This window comes from Symphalangus syndactylus, chromosome 6 (assembly GCF_028878055.3).
Source record: "Symphalangus syndactylus isolate Jambi chromosome 6, NHGRI_mSymSyn1-v2.1_pri, whole genome shotgun sequence".
Lineage (NCBI taxonomy): Eukaryota > Metazoa > Chordata > Mammalia > Primates > Hylobatidae > Symphalangus > Symphalangus syndactylus.
In genome coordinates, this window is record NC_072428.2 from 125,922,583 (window position 1) to 125,944,071 (window position 21,489).

Below are 21,489 nucleotides of genomic sequence, written 5' to 3' on the forward strand. Positions count from 1 at the left end.
CAAACAGAGAAAGCCGTATGATTGATCATCTCAATGGATTATAAAAAAAAAAAAACCCAATACGCATTTGTCATCAGAATTTAGCAAACTAGGATAAGAAGGAAACTTCCTTGGCCTACAAAAAACCTACATTTAAGATCATACCTAATTGGTCAAAGACTGAATGCTTTCCTCCTAAGATCAGGAACAAAACAAGGATGTCTGTTCTTACCATTTCAATGTTGCACTAGCGGTTCTAATCAGTACAAACAGGCATGAAAAGAAATAAAAGGCATCCATTTCGAAAAGGAAGAATTAAAGCTGTCTTTATCTGTAGATCCTGTGGTTAGGGGGGTGCTGAATGACAATTTCACCAGGTTTTCAGCAGTCTTGATGGGTGGTAGGTCCAACAGTGGTGATGAAATAGGAAAGGAAGATAGTGCTCTATATAGTTCCTTTCTTCACTGCCTCCAGCCTATACTCTAGGCTTTAGTGACATCAGCAGAGATAAAGATACCTATTCTGTAATCTTCATTCTAACTTCATAAAACATTACCAGCTACAGAGAAAAATGAAACCCTAATTTTCTTTCCCAAATTCTGGGGATAGAGAAGAGAGATACACAATCCTAACATGTTCCTTAGCTCGCATGGAAACGTTACCATGTTTTCCTTTTCCTCTGGTTCTTCCACTTTCCACAGATACTATTTTAAACCTCTTCTACTTATTATAGACCTTAGACTTTTCTGTCTCCTCCTTCCCCTTCATTCTCAGCAGACGAGCCCATATCCTTTATACAGAAGACTGCCTACAGACATGATCTCCCTCAGGACCTTCTATCACACCTTCTCGGAACTGACTCATCCTCTCATCCTATCAAAAGCCATCCCTCACCTATGTTCTGTATATCGTCCCTTCTTCCTTTATTTAGGGAAAACTTCATGTTTATTTCTTTTCTTGACAGTGTTTTCAACCTCTCCTATTTTACTGGCTCCTTCTCACCAGCATGTGCCATTCACAGCTCTTCCACTAAAAAAGCAAACAGCAGCAACCTCTTGTTGGACTTGACATCTGCCCTTCAGTTACTGTTCTCTTTCCTCCCTTCCAGGGCTAAACTTTACAAAAGGATTGTCTATATTTGCTATCTCCAGTGTTTCACCGTCCACTCTAGTTTGGCTTCCACCTTCAACACAATTACCATAACCATTTTGCCGAGGTCAAGGGTCTCCATGTTGCAAATACAAAGCTTCCCTTTACTCTTAAAACTCTTTCTTTTCATTGCAACATGAAGTCTGTCAGTTATTAAATTCACAACCTAGATTGTGTTATATTAAAAAATACTAAGTTGTTTTGAAGCTATTATTTTCTCTAAATATGGTATTCCATATATGTAATCTAACTAACATATATAATGTATATACATAATACACATATGAAACACTACTACTTCATAGTATATTCTGGTGAGTAGTTTAAATTAAATACATACACTCTATCTGGAACCACCATAGAAACCATAACATGCTTTAGGATGGGTTGACTTCTGGTGCTTCTAAGAGTAAGATGAGGATTTAGATTACAGTGGAAAGGAGAAAGTCTACGTGAAATTCTAAACCAAATGGAACCCAAGAAAGGCCTTAAGATTACATTCTGACAACCCGAGATTAGCTTCTCTGAGTCTTTCTTGGTCCTAACCTCAATTCTTCTTAGTGTTAAAAAATTGGAAAGAAAAAAAAAAACAAAAAGTGACAATGCATGACCAGTTTACATCAATCAGTTGGTGAGTTCCACGTCAGAGGAGAACCTAATTATTATATCATTTATTCCAATGCCAAAGCATAGTGCTATAATTTTGATGTGTGTCCAGGAAAATCTCATGTTGAAATTTGATCCCAATATCAGAGGTGGGGGACTAAAGAGAGGTGTTTGGGTCATGGGAGTGGGATCTCTCATGGATTGATTAATGTTCTCACTGGGTGTGGGATAAGTGAGTTCTTATCCCATTAGTTCTTGTGAGAGCTGGTGTTAATAAGAGCCTGGCACCTCCTCTCTCCCTTGCTTCCTCTCACCATGTGATGTCTCTACACCTGGCTCCCCTTCACTTTCTGCCATGAGTGGAGGCAGCCTGTGACCCTTCACAGATGCAGGTGCCCAATCTTAAACTTTCTTAGACAACAGAATCATGAACCAAATAAACCTTGTTCTTTATAAAGTATTCAGCCTCAGATATTCCTTTGTAGCAACCCTAAACGGACTAAAATACGTGGCATTTTAGGACTGGGCACTGGACAGGTTTTTCAACCTAAAAAAATTAAATATTACTGGTATTTTCCTGATATTCTTGATATATAATTTCCTTCCTTTAATCCTCATAGTTCTTGTTTATGTCTTTCATTACATTTACCTCTATTCGATCAGGTATGTTATTTATATACTTTAATAAAAACTTCATTAAAGAAAGGACAATGAAAGAACAATGTCTTACTTGTTTATATACTGCCTACAATGTCTGTGGGTGACTTGTGCATAGCAGTCTTATTTTAATAGTTCCTACAGTCACTTATAACAGCTTTGTCACAGTGCAACCTGTTGCCTACCAAACAGCTTAGCTACTTCACGAAGTGGTATTTTTAAAACCTTATTAGGGTCTCTGAAAGTTATACAATCTCAGTGTTGGAAGGGGCTCTGAATGTCATCTAATTCAGCCGCCCATTCTGTGTTTTAATCCTTGCTTGTGTCTGCCCAACCTATAACTGAGTACCTCTAATGAAAGGCAATTCAGAACCTTGCTGATCAGTCCATTCCTGCTCTCAGTACTGGAAAATTCACTGTTTACCAGTTATGGTTCTATCCCTTGCAGGCACATGGCACAAGCAATTCTTATTTTTACATTAGGTTATTACTTGTGTTTAGCAGTCACAACACACTGTAACTACAACTAAATATTTTCATTGACTTGCTGTTACCCTGAATTTGAGTCACTAATGGGTCAGAGAGACCTATCATTTGCTGATCCCTAATCTAGTTCATGACACTTTCATCCAATCATCCTTCCCCATCATTCCCTCAAGGATATCTTTCAAACATTCAAATTTCAGTAAAGTATTTCAGATTATAACAGTCTAGAAACTTCAAAGAAAGGAAATCAGTATAGCATGATTTCTAACTGATCCCCTGATAAGTGTTACAAACCACCCCACCGCCACCACATACATACTTATAAAATAAAATCTGGAAATTAAAAAATATTTTAGCAAGGCCTACCATCCAAAATACAACCATTGTTACCACTCTGCTATAATTCTGTTTAATCCTTTTCTATGAAAATAATTGCTTTAAAAAGTTGTAATCACACTATGTATTCTCTCACATGAGACATCATTCTTGAAAGATACATATATCCTATCAAGTGGATATACCATAGTTTACTTATTCTAATTCTAGACATGCAATAAATATCAAATACCCGGTAACACTAAAATTCTTATTTTATAGAACGTAACAGTTACATTATTTCATTGATTCCTAAGCACACATTTTTCTGTATTACAATGTCCCTAAAATTGGGTCACAGATACCCTTTGCCTTGGAGATTGGCGGAAAAGTACTTATGGGTTGATTATGTACTTTGTGTAAACACTAACAATCATTGCCTATGCCTGGCTTTGCTACTGAAACCTATACACGGGTGGGTCAAGACGTTAGAGTGTAAAGTATAGAATTAGATTAAGCTGACTCTGAAGAACATAAATGGTGAAATTCACTGATTCTACCTGATGATATTATTCTCATGAAAATTTGGTGAGTGTGCCATCAACTATTTTTCATCCAGAGAAGAGAAATTAAATATTAAATAGATCATGTCTTAGATCTAATTTCTGAGAGCAATGTTATTGGCTGTATAGGAAATATCCCTGGAGTTTTTAATATATGCCACCTGGCTATCCGCACTGAGTTATTTGCTTTTTTAACAGTACTACAAGCAAGGGAAGATTTTTCTAGTTTGTCAGTATTATTCAGGAGGAACATCTGCTTGTTTTTTTAATGGAACATCTGTTTTTTTAAGATCAAGATAAACTAAGTGTATTGCCTCCTGCTTTACTGCAACAATAGAATGAAATCAAACTTATATAGTATACTTTCCTCTTTACAATGCCAAGTTGTTTTTTCCTTCTAGTATTTTATGCTTATTAAATGGTTTATTCTAATATTTTCCCAAAGACATCAATTTGGTTACTCAATCATTCACAAAACATTTACTGATAGCTTATGAAGGTTTGAGAACTGTGGCAAGCATCTGAGATAGTGATGAAAAAGGAGTCATTCCCCACAAGGAATCTGTAGCCATAAAAAGCAAGACAACAAGTAAACTATTCATATAATGTGATTAAATTATATCATGTGATTAAAGCTGCAGTACAGGCTATGAGTTTGTTTTGGGAATACAGAAAAGGAGATGTAGTAGCTCAGCCTGGGAGGGGTCTAATCAAGCTACCATGAAGAGATAATTAAGCTTGGGCTAAGCCTAACATTTTTTTCTTAAAAAAAAGATTCTCTTTTCCAGCCTTCATGATTTCATGTTTTTTTAAACAATGTAATGAAGTTATGCCTTAGGCAATAGAGAATATAAAAGATCAGGTGAACAAAACCACTAGCACTAGGATTCTTCTAGTATATAAGCAGGTTTTAAGTGTGGTCAGAGGCAATCCTCACATCCTAACCGCTAGCACACCCTAAATCTGAATAGTATTTCCCCTTTAAAGGATAGGTAACAAAGAAAACCAATATAGAGATAGGTGTATAAAAACTAATCACATGGCAAAAGAAATACATTGAAAATTTTTTCCTCTAAAATGTAGTAGAAAAATAAAATAAAAAAACTCTAAGGAAATACATACCTCTGAAATGATTTAATATAAGAAACTTTAGTGTTCGCCTCGGCAGCACATATACTAAAATTAGAATGATACACAGAAGATTAGCACGGCCTCTCTGCAAGGGTGACATGCAAATTCATGAAGCAGTCCATATTTTTTTGGTTTTTAATTAAAAAAAAAAAAAAGAAACAACTTTAGAAAACATCTACAGAGTAATCAAAATGGAATCCAAAAGACATGGGCTCAATAAGTAAGGGTGTCTTAAGAAGAGAATAGGCAAACACATAAAGTAAACAAACTGAGGTGCAGGCTGATAGGAAAGGGAAGCTGCAGAGAAAGTGACATATAGCAAGGAAATTAAAACTGCAATTGCAAAATTAAAATTTGTACCGAAGTTAGTAGAGTTGGGAAACACTATTCAAATTAAGAAAACTTAATTAAGACTTGAGAACAAACTTAAGAAATTTTCCCAGAATACCGAGGTAATAAAGTAGTACAAATGTTTAAAGAAAAAGGTGATTGGTATTAGGAGTGTAAAGTTGTAACTTATAAATGATACATAACCAGAACGGTAACAAGTTTTAAAAAGTTTTCTGAACTCAAGAAAGACCTGAGCCTATAGATTGTAAGCACTCACTGTATTGCAGACAAAAATTCAGTTGATTTCCCCCCCTCCCAAAAATACAGTTTTAGAATTTCTTTAGATAAAGCAAAAAGACCCCCAAAATTAAAAAGTCAAAATCACATTAACACCAAAAAAATTAAATTAAACTGGTCTCATGTTTGTGGCTTCCTTAGAACGCCGAATTCCAGAGGACTACAGAGAGAAACTACCTATAGCAATGATATTTGGAGAGAGTTTGAGATATATACCTTTTTTTTCTTTCTTTTTTTTTTTTTTTGAGACAACATCTCACTGCCTCGTCCAGGCTGGATTTGAACTCCTGGGCTCAAGCAACCCAACCTCCCCAGTAGCTGGGATTACAGGTTCAATGTGCTAGGCTCTTAACGTCAAATTTAAAGATAAAGAAGAATCTTGAATTTTGTTAAACAACAACAAAAAGAAAAGTAAACAAATTTCCAACCAGAAGCTGCTACTGAGAGATACCAAAAAGCAAAATATGAAAATGTGAAAAAAATTTGTTTAATGGTCAAAAATATACTAGGCACATAAATCTAAAAAGCTTGGAAGAGTAATATTAGTACATGATAAAGTAGAATCAAAGCAAAAAAAGTAAATGGGAAAGATGTTCATTTTACATGAAAAAATGTAAAAGCTAGTTATGAATTATCTGAAGAACAGCAAGAAAACAACTGACAAAAATAGCACTGTACAGAGAGAGTATCATAATCATCTCAGTCTTTGGCAGGTAAGGACACAGCAGGCATGATTAATAATTAATGAGATTGTTAATGTATATCAAACTTTGTACTCTATGGAAATTGTACGTTACTATTTCACTGAATATCAACAAAATATAATTATAACAGAACAAACAAAACTTCAATACTTACAGAACCCATTATCTAATCCCAATGCAATAAAGCAAAATTAATACCAAAAGCATTAGCACAAAGTAAACGTAAGAAAAAAAAATGAATGAACAAAAATAACACACAAAACACATACACACAACCAAACCAATACTAAATCTCCTCAATTACTGATGGAGCAAAGAAGAACTCAATACTAGAATTGCAGACCATTTTGAAAATAAACGTTAAAATATTATTCTATTAATAGCAAGAATATTACTTATGGACAGAACCAAATCTGTGAAAAACCAATCTGGAGGTGGTTAAATTAATATGAAATTACATGGTTTAAAAGACTGCCACTGTTCACCAGATTTTTCCCAGCTGTTTTCAATTTTTTCTCCCTTACTCTCCTAACCGGTTTTAATATGAAACATACACATATTAACAAATAAGGGGTATGTTTTTAGTAGTTTCAGATTTTCTCTTCAACAGCAAAATCTTTTACATGCTCCTCCACTGTGTGGCTTGGTGGGGATTATTCACTGGATTAGTACTTCTTACAGGCCTCTATTACATGGCATTAGGTTTATCTGAATAATAAACACTACAATAAAATAGTACTCTTTATGCTATTTCTAAATGAAATGGTCGACTCCTACAGAGAATGTTTTTTAGACCTTTCTTCAGGTGAAAAGAAACAAATAATACTCTTTCTTTGATCTGTAAGATATGTACACATTGCTGCCACTGAGTTCCAAGGTATAGGTACATACTGTACTGTCACAAGAGCTCAGTGTCCCAAAAGCTACCTAACAAATAGTAGACTAAATTAGCATATGTGTCACCACTTTGTACCACAGCATGTAAACTAAATATTGGACACTTGACAGTAGAAAGCAGCAAAAGTATTAAATTTACAAAATTCTATATAGTTAAGTCGATGTCCCCAATAATTTCAGTTACAGTTAAGTATTATCCTTCCCCACTGGAAATTCAGAATTCCTTAAGACTGCAGTGTTTAATATTTTAAAAATGACAGATCCATTTGAGATGAATGTTATAATATAGTCACTCCTTTCCTAATACTCTCTCTCTGTCCTCCTCCCTACCCAGTCCCCCAGGTTAAAAGTCCTTATTTAGGTTATAACTTTGCAAAAAAGAAGCACCTATTACTGTACTGGTGACTGATACCAGTGTGTGAAACAATACCACAATTATAAATTACAACACAGCAATGGGTTTATATGTAAACTCTACCACTGAGGGGGCAAAGCAAACAAGAAAGGTGATAATACATTAATACTTTATTTGGAACTTTACAATACAGAAAAACAGACAGATGGCACAATAGAAAGAAAGAAAGGTCTGAAAGGATGAAAGTGTAACATCAACCTGCTCTTACTTGATATATTTTCTGAAATGTTAACATCACACTAAATGAACTTTCTCTTGCTGATGTCATCCTCCCAAATGCATCAAACTTTCAATGATATAAATATGAACTCATTTTAAATAATGAATAACAATACATTTGTTACGTATTCTTATCCCACCTATACATTTACTTGGAAACTTCAACTTTGGCATTTTTTTTCTTTCAAAAATGACTAGTTCAGTCATTCAAATTATAGAAATTTTAGTTTTAGTTTTCAGCTGATTTACTTATTAAATACACACAATTTTTCTTCTTTGGAAGGTTTAGAAGCAATTAATTACACTTAGACATTTTCTAATTGAAAATGCTGAAGTATTTTTTAAAAGCTTACTTGTGGGAAATTAAAATTTTAATAACAAAGCACGTGTTTATATAAAGAAAGACTATCAAAACTAAGAAAATCCATTTAAAACATTATGTCATAATATGTCAATTTGGAAAAAAGACTGACAATCAAAAAGTAGCTTCATTTATAAGATTCTAATTCACGGCTCCACAGTTGGAGGGGAGGGAGGGAAGAGAGGAGAAAGGAACCAAATATAACTTTATCTTAACAAACCGTATAGCCGCTTTCTAAGTGTTATCCATATTTCATGTATTAAATAAGGGAAATAATGTATTCAGAACTCATACAACCAACTTATTTGCTGTTTGTTCTCTAACCCTTTTAACTAAACCTACCAAAGAAAACTCATCTCAGTGGCTGACACTGTAGGTGCTCAAATGGTATTTGCTGCATGAATTATGAATGAACTAGTGAAAACTGCTAACTAGCCTTCTCTTTCACTTCCGGAGCTGGAAATCAAGCCAGGGTCAGGACTCACATTAAGGCTGGGAAGAAAATTCTAGAACGTTTTTGGTGAAGGATGATCTCATGCAGCTGAAAGGATTTTGCAGAATCTCCTTTCGGTTTAAGAATCTAAATTAGTTCCTATTTGTATATTACAAGTAGTGATTCCTCATTTTCAGAAATCTAGGCCTCTTGCCTAAGGTTCAAATTTAGTATAGAAATTCTATGCATTTTCTTTTAGAGAATTTCATTCAAACTCCCTCTCTCTTCTCTCTATCCACAAGCAGCTTTCCATGCCTTGCTTTTCCAGTCCAACATCTTTGAATCATAAAGATTTCTGAATAATGTTTTTGAAAATGCTGACCTCCAAAATAAGTTTTATATCATACATTTTAACTTTTTTGTATCTCAAAAACTTGAGAATAAAGTGAAACTTATATTAGACAAAGTAGTTTTACTAACTTCAATGTTATGTAGAGGTGTGCAACCTACGGCTCATGGGTCAAAGCCAGCATGCTGTTTTTGTAAATAAAGTTTTATTGGAACTCAGACAGACTCATTTATTGATGTATCATTTATGACTGCTTTTGCACAACAGCTGAGATGAATAGTTATGATAGAGACTGTGTGACGGCCAAGGCCTAAAATATTTACTAGCTGCCCCTTTACAAAAAATGTCTGCCAACTCTTGCTATTAAGCATTGGCCTCCCTCAACCTCCTCTTAGATCTATACAGACAATTATTATTATTATACAAACAGCAAATACTTACTACAGAATTTCAGTGTATTAAGCACTGCTTTGCAAATTTTACATTTACATTATCTTTTAAAACTTGTACACAACATGAATTATTATCACAATCCCTATTTACAGATACAAAACTGAGGTTTGATGAAATTAAATAACATGGTCAAGGTTAGTAAGTGGACAGGGCTGGGAATCAAACCAAGGTCTACCGAAATCCAAAATGAAAGTGTAATATCTCTTATAGAGAACTTCAAAATAATAAATAAAAAATGTTTTCTAAGGACTTAGTTTTAGGGTCCATATGCTTTTATATTGTTATAAGTAATGTGGCATTAAGTATAGGTTTTAACATTTGTTTCTTAATACCAAGGTAAAAGTACAGATGATTCTTATTTTTCACAAGGAAACATGCACAAAACTATCTTTACTTTTAGTGAGACTGTACAGTGTTAACAATTCTTGACTGAAATTCTAAAATGATAGTCATGAGAGGTTACAAGTGGAAGTTGCTGTTATACTAATACAACTGTTGTCACTACAACAGTGTGGAAAGTTGGACAAAGTTCATTGGGTTTAAAACAACAAAGAGCTTGAAAATTTAGAGCTATTTCTAAGAGAGGAAATGAAAGAACATCATTTACACTAAGAACATCTGTTAACATACAAAGTGGTATATGGTAAACCAACTTTGAAAACAACAAAGGAAGGGATAGTTTCTGCAACTACCAATTAAATACAAATGTAACGAAACTGTATGGCAGATAACAGGCAATGTGATAACTGTTGAGGATACAAAGATAATTGCTATCTTCAACAAACCCACAGAATATTAGGTGAGATAAACAGGTAAAAATTAATATAGGGTTCTTAATTTCAAGCAACAGAAACCAACTCAGACTGATTAATAGACATGTAATACATTAACAGATATTAAAAGTAGCTCCCAGAACTGCCAGGAGGATTGAAGAACAAAGCTCAGTAAATGGACAGAAAACAAGGATGCTTAAAAGCAAGAAATACAAGTGCTCCTCTACTTATGATTGGGTTACACTGAAAATGCATTTAATACACCTAACCTGCCATCACAGCTTAGCCTAGCCCGCCTTGAATGTGCTCAGAACACTTACGTTAGCCTACCATTGGGCAAAAACAGCTGGCATTACAATACACAGCAGAGTACCAGTTATTTACCTTCATGACTGAGTGGGTGACTGGGAGCTGCAGCTCCCTGCACCATGAGAGTACCATCATGCATATCCCTAAGCAGTGATATGATTCTGACTTTGAAAGCTTTGATTTTTTCAAAATTCGAAATACAGTTTCTACTGAATGTGTATCACTTTTGCATCATCACAACGTCAAAGAAAAATTAAGTCCAGGACTGTCTGTGAAATCAAAATCTGTCACAAGAACCACCTGGGCACAGAAGAGATGCTACAAGTGGCACATAACGACTTCTGCTGTTTTTGGAAAGTGGTGTTTTACTGCTGCCACTACATCTTTTATTGTGCCTGAGCATTTGTATCAGCTCTAGATAGACACATCCAATTAGTCATGTTTGGGTTATGAGCTCTTTTCCTGTGTGGGCAAGAGAAAGCAATTTATTTGCCCTTTTTGGCTTTTGTTGCAGTGAGCACCAGACCTTGTCTTTGATCAAGATTCATACTATATAAGTAGGGAACTCCTCAAGCACAGGAAGAAGCTTCAAGTGCTATGACCCCTGTCAACAGAAAAATGCCCCATTATAAGCATTGTAGCTTAAAGATCTGAAGACTTTTTAGGGGGCTGGAGGGGGCAGTGGAGAAGAACCTCTGAATTCTCAAGTTTGTGAGCCACTATTCAAGTGACTAAATGGTAATAACTGATCCATATTTATAAATGCCCCTTGGTTTTTTCTTAACCAGTTATTAAGACAAAACTCACTTTAGCAGTTCAAAAATTAAAGACATACCCCACAAAACAAGATTTAAGTTTCTTAAGCCGCAGTTTTTCAAATTCAAGTCTAATAACTTGTTAGTCAAGCCAGAAGCCCATAAGCTCTCAAATTTTAGAAACCACAACAGAACATGAACACAACAAAAAAGTTCTATATTAGATGTCACCAAGAAACAATAAACTGCACAAGCAGTCAGGGAATGCTATGCAGAACAAAACAGACATGAATATAAAACTTCAAGAAGAAGAAGAAATTTGCCAAGCAGATGTTGTGGGACAAAAAAGAATAATTTATTAGAGGTAACAGCTAGCATAAGATGACTTCATTAGGAAACACAATGGTGTAGTGGAAAACCAACCAACCAACCAACCAACCACCCAACCCTCATCCAAGTTCAGGAAAACTGAATTTAAATTTCAATCTCAATTAGCAGTATGATACTGGTCAAGGGCTTTCACACCTAATTTTTCCTTATCTATAAAATAAGGGAGCTGGACTAGTTGCTCTGTAAGTAATCTTGCTTCTAAACAAATTTATGAGGATGCTAATTAGTAACAACAGCTAATATTTACTAGCACTCACCATATGCCAGGCACAATGGTACACAGTTTACACTTACCATGTAGGTATTACAATCATTCCCATTTTCACCAATTGAAGAAACTCAAGTTCTGAGTGCTTAATTCACCCAAAGTGTTTAGTTAGTAAGAAGGCCAGACCTGGAACATCTAATTCCAAAGCCAACACATTTAGCCTCTATGCTATGGTTTCACCAATAATGCAATTCCAAATCCCTAAAGGATAGTGCCATAACGAGCATCTATTGTACTATGTTTAAAGTGTTTACTACCTACAATTTTTTTGTTGTTGAGATGGAAGTCTTGCTATGTTGCCCAGGCTGGTCTTGAACTCCTGGGCTCAAGTGATAGATCCTCCTGCCTTGGCCTCCCAAAACGCTGCGATTACAGACATGAGTCATCATGCCTGGCCTACAATTTTTTTTTTAATACCTCCATTTTTCAGTATTTTTCAGATACTTACTTTAGGCCTAAGTATCAAAATGCTCATTATTTTTTATATGTCAAATTGAAATTTTCCTAAAATGTTATACGTCTCTGACTTTGTAAATAAGGGAAAAGTAACCAAGTTTAAACTTTTTGTGAAGCTCAAGGTTACGCTTATACATATTAATTATTGCCTGCGGCCTCTGAAACTTTAAGGTAAATATGGCTCTTTGCCCTTCACTTTCTTGGGTCAGCTTCTTACATTTTGGCTTCTTTCCTTTCAGTAATCACAGCTCCTCTTCACACTGGTAAGTTTCTGTGGACTGAAAAAAAAATCAAGCTTCTAAGCTTATCAGAACTATTTAGTAAAGATGTAGCTGCAAAAAAATTACTTTCAGCCATTTTTCTTATTACAAGGTGGACTGTGATGTAATACCATACACTAACTTTAATTACCAATTTTGCTGTGATTTGATTATCTAAACACACTCCCTCTGTTTTGAATCTTTGATATGGCACATTCTCACAGTGCATGACATCCTCCTATCCTACGATGATTCATACAGAATTAAAAGTTAAAGTATTATGTTCCACAGATCACACGATCCCAGCATTCCAGAAAAAAAAAAAGCTTAATGCTTATTAAAAGATACAGGTTAAGTTTTAGGTAGGTTCAAATCATCCTAATATTTTTCTTGAGATTATGGGAAAAAATATTTTAAGGAATCACCTGCAAAAATCCTAAAAAGAATGTGAAAGGGAGACACTAAAACATATTTTGAAACTACACATCATTAAATCAGTTTGGTATAGATAGAAAAAGAAATCTGTTTATGATAAAGATGATGGTTCAAATTATTAATAAAGAGGAACTATAATAATAAATGGTATGAGAACTGTCAGAAAAAAAACTATGTACTTATTTCATGCCTTACTTCAAAATAAATAATGGAAAGGTCAAATGTCCAAAATGGAAGAAAAAATGAAGTTCCAGAAGAGCAAATTTATTTGTAATTTAACACAGGAGAATAGGTCTTTGTAAACAGGATACAAAATCCAAGTCACAAGAGAGAAAAAAAGCGATACATTTAACCCCACAAAAAGTAAAAGGCCATTGTAGAACAAGAAAATAAATGAAGTCAAGAGACTAACTGGGAACAATATTTGCAAAACATGATAAAAAACTGATTTCCCTAATTTATAGTTTATACAAACCAATAAGAAACAGACCAACCAACTAAAAGAAAAATAAACAAAAGACATAAACAATCATTTTTCACCTACCCAAATGGCAAAATCTAAAAAGTCTGATGATGCCCAGTGCTGTTGATGGTGTGAGGGAACCATCGGTCTCATGTCTGCCAACGTGTGCCTAAGCTGACGAAATACATGAAGAGAGTAATGCAGATATAGTCTCAAAAGTTGTCAAGGTATATGTACAAAGATGATCACTACAATCCTGTTTAATTGCAAAGATGCATGGAAACAAAATGTTTATCATATAGGAATAGTTAAATAGACATTCAGAAAATGGAATACTATTCACCATTTAAAAAGGGAAGAATACATACATTTCAATGTGGAAAGCAAAGTGCAGAAGTGTTTACAGAACTTTTTAAGTGGGAAAAACAGATGAGTAAGTAAATTTTCAATGTTTTTCTGAAATTAATTATATGGACCTGTTGAGAATGGCTGATTTGTTCACAGGCACTGGGGAGGGGAGATCTCTACCTTTCAGTCCTAACTGTGGCATTTTAAAATCCACATCTGAATTAATTTAATTTTACTTTTTAAAAGTTAGGAGTTATCTAAATAGTAAAATTTTGGCCAATTTTGTCTTCTTTATTCTTTTCTGTTTTAAAAACACCTAATCAATTTTATATTTTAAAGAGAGGAACCACATAGGTAGGAAATATAGTCAATGGGATATTTTACTTTATCCAATACAGCTTTGCTTTTCTAAATAACAAGCACATAATATTTTTATAATTTAAACCAGCTTTAATTCATTAAATTTTTAATTATCTGCACTAATAAAAGGAAAATGTTTAGACTCTCAAACCAAAATACTTCATATAGCCTGTGTACATCTGAATGAACATTTATGTTCCAATGTAAAAAAAGATCTTCCTCTATTTTATATGTTTTTTAAAATGATTAAAAGCATTAATAATTAGAAAAGAATCTATACTAATGTTTCCCTGTCTACTGAGGGCACCTGTATCTTATACAAGCTGACATATGCTTTCTGAATGGGTCACCAGCCCTTCTGTAGAAAGGGCAACACATAGTGATACATTTTTATAAGAAAGGAACTAATAATTTAAAGAAGAAAAAAAAAGGAAGCTGCCTAAAACCAATAAATGCAAAGTAGATTGAATCAGGGCCTCTTTTAAATTGGCTATTTTATTAGGAAAGTGAAAAGTGATCTCAATAAGTCTTGGAATTTCTAAAGATTAGAGTTGATATCTTTCTCAGGTTCAAGAGATTCTATCCTTTCACATGGTGCACAATTGTTGCTTTTCAAACCTATTAGAGTGTCAACGGCAGATGTAATTAGAATGGAGGCTGGAGGGAAAGGAAACCACAGAGAAAGGGAAGTTAGAGACCAGGCTTCTATTTCACAGCAAGTGAAATAGAAGTACATGTAAACAAGAGAGTACATACATCAGACCTGCTGAAGATTGTAAGGGGCTATTTATCAAGGCAACTCACCAGCACTCACCTGTAAGGGTGTTGGATCCCCAAAATCCACCACAAAGCTCACCTTTTAGTAGTCTCAAAGGATAATTATCATCCTGCTGTGATTGTTTATTTTCACTATTTACTATAGTACCCCCCTAGTTTCTGGCCTTATTGAGAAATGAAGGTCAAGGGTATGCTGAAGTAGTTAACAGCATGGGGCTTTGAAACTCCTTCAGAACCCAAGGAAGTGAGTTCAAATCTCAGCTTCACCACTTAAGAACTTTATGATCTTGAGCAAGTTATTTAATCTCTGCCTCTAAAATCTCTAAAATGGGGTTAACATTATTAATAATGCTCATGGCTTACTGTTGATAAGTAAATGAAATAATACCTGTATACTGCATCACAATCCTCAAATACATAAAATTTTAAAAACATACTTTTTTCAAAGTATTACTTGTTTTATTTAAATAACTATGAATAGCAATCTCAATAATTTAGTTATTTTTGTTTCTTCCTAAAGCAAACAAACAAAATTTAACTTTTTCTGGACTGTGTAGGATCACAATTAGGAACATAAATTATAAGGTTAGATTATATGTGACTATAAATACAAAAAAAATTCTGCAGGCTATCAGTCACTCTTATGGACACGTCTTGAGCAATGACAGTCTCTAATGAGAGTTTAAGTTTACAGAGATGTTTGTCTCTATACTAATTATTTCTGAATTGTTACATTTACAATTTTTAAAATGACTGCCATTTTTGTCTTCATTCACAGTCAGAGCTAATTAGTCGTACCTGCTTCTTAAAAGCCTCTTTCTCATTTTCTCAATTCTAAAGTGTTGTTAGCTAAAAAAAAAAAAAAACTTTTAAAGCAAACTGATATGGTTATAAATACACATACACTCACATACAGCCTGTAGATTCAGACAGTTCTGGGTTTAAATTCCAGTTATGCAACTTAGTTTGTAACTTGCCAAGTTACTTCAGTTCTCTAAGCCTCAGGTTCTTCATCCTTAAAATGAGATTATTACCTATACTGAAACACTGTGGTAAGAAGCAAATAAAAACTTAGGTAAAACATCTTGCAGAGTGCTTTCTAGTACCTGACAATGCAAGTCATCCAGTCAATGGTAATTATTATTCTGTAATTAATGAAGTATGTTGAAATTATTGCTAAGTTAAGAATAAAATGAATTTCTTACTAGAAACATGCTTTTAATGTGTAAAATTCCTTGGCGCTATGCTGGAGACAGAAAAATGAAAAAGAATATATTATCTACCCTCCAGGAGTTCAGAGCCTAATGAAGACACATGTAAACAAAATCACAGCAATCTGATGAGCAAAACAGTAAAAGAAGCAGCACTCTATGTGAAGTCAAAATGTTTTTCTGGAAGAGGTGATACTTACCCTAGGAGGGTAAATAGGAGTTTACCAGGTTGGGGGTTAGGGATTGAGGTGAGCAGACTTGGTCAAGGAGGATGAAAGAACACATGTAAAGATCTACAAGGAAGAAACAGGATGGTAGGATCTGGAGCAGAGTGCTTACAGAGAGGCAAGCCCAGATGAGATAATAGTGGCCTAGTACACCATACCAAGGAGGAGTTGGCCCTTTTAAAATAAGCAATGAGAAATCACAAAAGTATTAATATTTTAAGGGCAGTGAAGGAGATTGGCTGGAAAAGATTACATGCTTACATTCATATTACAGAAAGATCCCTCCACCTAAACTGTGTAAACTGACCAGGAAGGGGTCAATTTTTGCTGCTTCTTTCCAGCCTGGACTATATTTTCTTTCTTATTTTCTTATAGTCAAGAAAAATATAGTCCAGGCTGGAAAGCAGCAGCAACTGATCTAAAGTAGTAAGAAGAAGAAAGGAGAGTGAGGAACGGATGAGGGAGACTAAGAAGGTAGTCTTGGTAACCCTCAGAAATCTAGGAAAATTTCCCAGTTTCCAGTTTGGGAAAATGGTTGGGTCTTGATGCCATTAGTCAAAATGGAGACACAAGAGGAATAAAAACAGTTTTTGAGAGGAAAACAGCTCAATTTGGGATTTGTCTGAACAGAGCTTATGCAATCTGAAATTCAGGTGAGGCTAGAATTAACTCCAACAGGAGAACATAAAGGCAGAAATGTAAGACAAAGTCAAAAATAATGTCACCCAAAAGAAACATCCAGATCAAAAATGGGGCCATGAATATCTCTTATAGCTGCTCATGAATACCTTATTTTCTGGCTTTCACTTGTTTTCCAGCTGGACAACTGAATTTTATGAAAATGAGATGTTATTTATAATTTGCATACTACTATAAAAGTCTGAATTTTTTTTTCACGTAGGTCTGCTAAATATAGATGCTTATGTTTCCCGAAAACTGTGTCCAACTCCTTTACTATCATCCCAGGACTACTAAAGAGTTTAAGACCTGAAAGACACCCCGTAAAAATGAATGAATTAACTAAATGTGGTCCTTAAGTCAGTCAAGAAGCCAAATGTAGTGTTGAAAGACTTTAAAATTACTTCAGATATTGTCTTAAAGTTATACATGAAACATTTAATGTAGTAATCTAAATTTTTCTCTAAATAATCTAAATTTTTCTCTCAATACTATCTTTTCCATTTCAAAATACAATTTTCAGTGGTTTGGGAACTGTGAACTGACTTTTTTAAGTTCAAGAACTCACCTAAAACCAATGATTTAGGGATATTCACACTTCAAACTTCAATAGAGAAGTCAGAGGCAGGTAGAAAAGTGTAATTATTGATTTTTAAAAATACTAATTTATAAAGGAAAAACGGGCTGGGCCTGGTGGTTCACACCTGTAATCCCAGTGCTTTGGGAGGCCGAGGCCATAAGATCGCTTGAGGCTAGGAGTTTGAGACCAGCTTGTACAACACAGTGAGATCCAGTCTCTACAAAAAATAAAATTTGCTGGGTGTCGTGGTGTACACCTATGGTCCCAGCTGCTCAGGAGGCTGAGGCAGGAGGGCCACTTGAGCCCAGGAGTCTGAAGTTACAGTGAGCTATGATCACGACACTGCACTCTAGCCTGGGCGACAAAGCAAAGACCCTGTCTCCAAAAAACAAAAACAAAAAAACCCTGTTTCCAAAAAAAAGAGAAGGAGGAGGGGCATACTAAAATGCTTATCTTACTCTTACAGGTAGATTCTTATGTTAACAATATGAGAGATCTTCACAGGAATGTTGAGGAGTTTTTTTTAAATAGACTCTCACCCCTGAGAATGAAGACTAGACAGGTCTAAGTGTTTCTTTAGTATTTTCTTTGTACATACCTACTCAGATAGATGCACATTACAGAAACTCAAAAAGTGATTGTTCACAAATTGGTAGATGAAAAAGGTGAGTCAATAAATAAGCAGAGAAGATAGCTGTGGGGCAGAAGAAACTGTAATAAGCACCTGAAAGTATAAATGGGCACCATAAGGGAGCCGAGTCAATACAAACTTCAGTGCTTGTTATTATTTCTCATTAACAAAGTGAAAGATACTTTATGAAATCTTCAAAACTAAGAAAGGATAAAGCTCAATGCTCTGTACATCAGATTACATTACAGTTATAGTCATATCTTTTTGGATAGTCCAACTTTCAATACTTTCTTTTGCTTTTTCCGAATGTCTACCCTCCCTCTTATGCAAATTTTTTACATTAATGAAGAACAGGCTATGGTAGTAATATAGGGAAAATAATAAAATTGAACATGATAATCTAACCTAATTATAAAACTGGAAATAAATTAATCCATCTTTATTGGCACATATTTTCATACAAATATTTTTGTGTAGTTGAGAATTCTTTGGGCACAATTTACCTGCCTGAATGTGGACCTTGGGAATGTCCTACTAGAAATCTTGGTATGATACGCTTTCACAATTAGATCTTAGACTGAGAGATAGTGCGTGGAGCAGTTAAAGAGTTTCAGTTTTGGGGTCAGCAGTTTAGTTCTTGCTTCACAATTTACCATCTCCATAACTTTTCTTAGGTATCCTGCATCTCAGTAATCTGTAAAATGGGACCAATAATAGGACTTACTTCCCAGTATTCACAAGGATGACATAAAATAATGTGTCAGGAAAAAACTAAATAAATTGTGTTATTTTGGTAGGTCTAAGTTCAGTTAGTACTTAATCAACTTTTTGTATTTCAAGTATATCAAACAACCTAGGTTCCACCATGACAGGAAAACAAAAGCCCACTCACTTCCAGAGTATTGCAGTGTCCCACCACTGGTAAGTGTATCAAATAATTTCTTCCTTTTAGCTTTATATTGAAACAGCCAATAAGTCAAGTTTCAGTTGGCTACCAGCTGAGAAGGCAGTGACTAGAGGACAGCCTGTCCTAAAACTCCACTGCAAATAACTAAGCAGGTAAGCAGCATCGAAAAAGTCTAAATTGTAATGGCATTAAATAAAGTAAAAACCTTCAGCAGTTTGCCTTGCACAATCCTGTAAGTTTTAAGAAACTGCTTCTGCTTACTTGCTTCCTAACACAGCCTCTGAAGCAAAAATCCAGGTCAGGTCCTATTCTTTGAAGAGTTAAAATCTAGACTGGGTTCTCACACTTTTAGAAGGTGAGCAAGATGCCATCCGTGGTTGTCATAAAATTATACTTGTTTTGGAAGATTCTTTTTAGATTATCACTAAATTAAAATCACATGTTAAGTTCTCTCATAATTACAAAGGCACAGTTTCAGGATGGAAAGGCAGGCTAGCTTGGAATTTTAAGTTTCCCACTCTGCCACAATGTGGATTCAGTTTTATATTTGGGGCTGAGGTTTGAGTTTGTCTTTCTTCATCATGATTTTACCCCCCAAATACACTGCTACTAAACTGCATTGCTATTTACTACACATGTAAGCATTTCAGGTGAAATCAGGGAGAAGAAAGGAATAAATGAAGTTAACATGCTTGTTTAAAAACTATTCAGATATCTTAAACATTCCCAGATGCCAGTTGACAACCTTACCACCTGAAGCAAATATGTATTTGTTGTGGTGGGGGAAAGGAAAAAGGACACACCCAAAGTTAAGACACCACAGTGAAGTGATACTCAGTTTCAGAATTTTAACTATTTCTATTTTCGGTACTCTTTTCACGGTCAACGAATTCTTTAACTTCACACCAGGCCCAGCGTTAAAAAAAAAAATGTTCCTCTGATCCTAATTACTTAGGTTACTTCATTTAGTAATGGGTAAGTCCAAGATGGAGAATTACTTCATTCAAAGAAAGGTTTAAGTAACTTTGGTGTAGAAGAGGGCCAAACTCAAATGATCAGTGCGCAGAAGAAACTCTGGATGAGCCAGACTCCACTCCTCCCCTCCCCCAAGAGGCCAAGAAGTCAGGTAGCGCCTGACTGTATTAACGCAGCAGTTACCTGACACAGAAGGCTACCAAGTTACCTGGACCCTTCTTTCAGTTTAGCTCCTCCCTAGACGCCCCTCTCTCCTTGGTGCCGCCTCCACCCAGGAAGTCTCTCCTCCCGCCCACCCCCATCCCTGCAGTCCAGCTCCCATCAGCTTCCTCAGCCTCATCTCCAGCCCACCTCCGTGTTCTCGCCTACTCTTCTCATCCTCGCTTACCTTGGCCACATAGTCTTTCACCTCATCCAAGTCTCCGTTTTTCAGGGCCCACATGAACTCCTTGTCGCACATCACTGCAGCGGGGCAGGCCGGTTGGCCGGGCAGAAGATGAGGAGGCGGTGGCAGCAGCAAGCGGATGCCGCCGGGCGAGAGGGAGGCAGGGCCGTGCGAAGCCGGAGAGGAGAAGAAGAGAAGGCGGGTTAGGCTGCCAGGCGGGCGAGGCAGTTGGCCGCGGCGACCGTTCGGGCGGGAGAAAGAAAGTTCTTTTGCGGCCACCGGGCCCAGCAGAGCAGGTTCCGCCTGGCCGAGGAGAGGCAAGAATCTTTACACTTCCGGTTCACTCCCCGCTAGGACCCTCCCCCAACTTCCTCTTCCTCTTCTCCTCCGCGGAACGCCCCTCTCTGGGTCCGCGGCGCGAGCGCCACTAATGCGCATGCGCAATGTACAGGCTGCCGGGACTCTGGAGTGGAGGGTAGGAGCCGGGGACAAGTGGGCGGGACTGGGAGGCTGAATGAAGGAGGCTCAGGGGAGGTCAAGACAGCGAATGGAAGAAGAGTGAGAGTACTTTCGATGGGATTAGGACGCTTCTGCACCACCATTAATGGGAAAAACTTTACTTTTTAAAAAACATAATCTCGGAGGGCATCTTGCTCAGCTTCTAAAAATGTATAGTAAGAGTGTTTGATTTGAATTCCTTCTTCCTTGCCTTTTCCCCTTCCCTCCCTCCCTTTCACCCTCTCTCTCTCCGTCATCCAGTACTACTGGGCTAAAAACGATGGAATAACGCTATTCCTGCCCTCCAGAAAATCTTCAACACTAAAACTACAATGTAAATTGAGTGTGTTAACACTATGTATAATGTTCCCTGGAGCAAAAAACTTTAGTGTGTGGCAAGGAAAAAAAAAATTAACTCATCTTCCTGACCAGCAAATGACGTCCAGGCATTCAGTTTGA

The 21,489-nt window shown here is 35.9% G+C and overlaps 1 protein-coding gene and 1 non-coding gene across 2 annotated transcripts in view; one reads left to right on the plus strand and one right to left on the minus strand.

Annotated features, from left to right (window-relative positions):
- MTPN (myotrophin) overlaps nucleotides 1-20,933 on the minus strand; it is a 49,848-nt gene extending 28,915 nt beyond the window's left edge. Inside the window, exon 1 of the mRNA XM_055284140.2 lies at nucleotides 20,536-20,933. Coding sequence (XP_055140115.1) covers nucleotides 20,536-20,607 — 72 coding nt within the window. The 5' untranslated portion in view covers nucleotides 20,608-20,933. The remainder of the gene's footprint in view (nucleotides 1-20,535) is intronic.
- On the plus strand, nucleotides 4,908-5,014 carry LOC129485510 (U6 spliceosomal RNA). Its single transcript, XR_008658662.1, has one exon. It is a non-coding gene; the product is annotated as a U6 spliceosomal RNA (small nuclear RNA).
- Nucleotides 20,934-21,489: the final 556 nt, after the last annotated feature.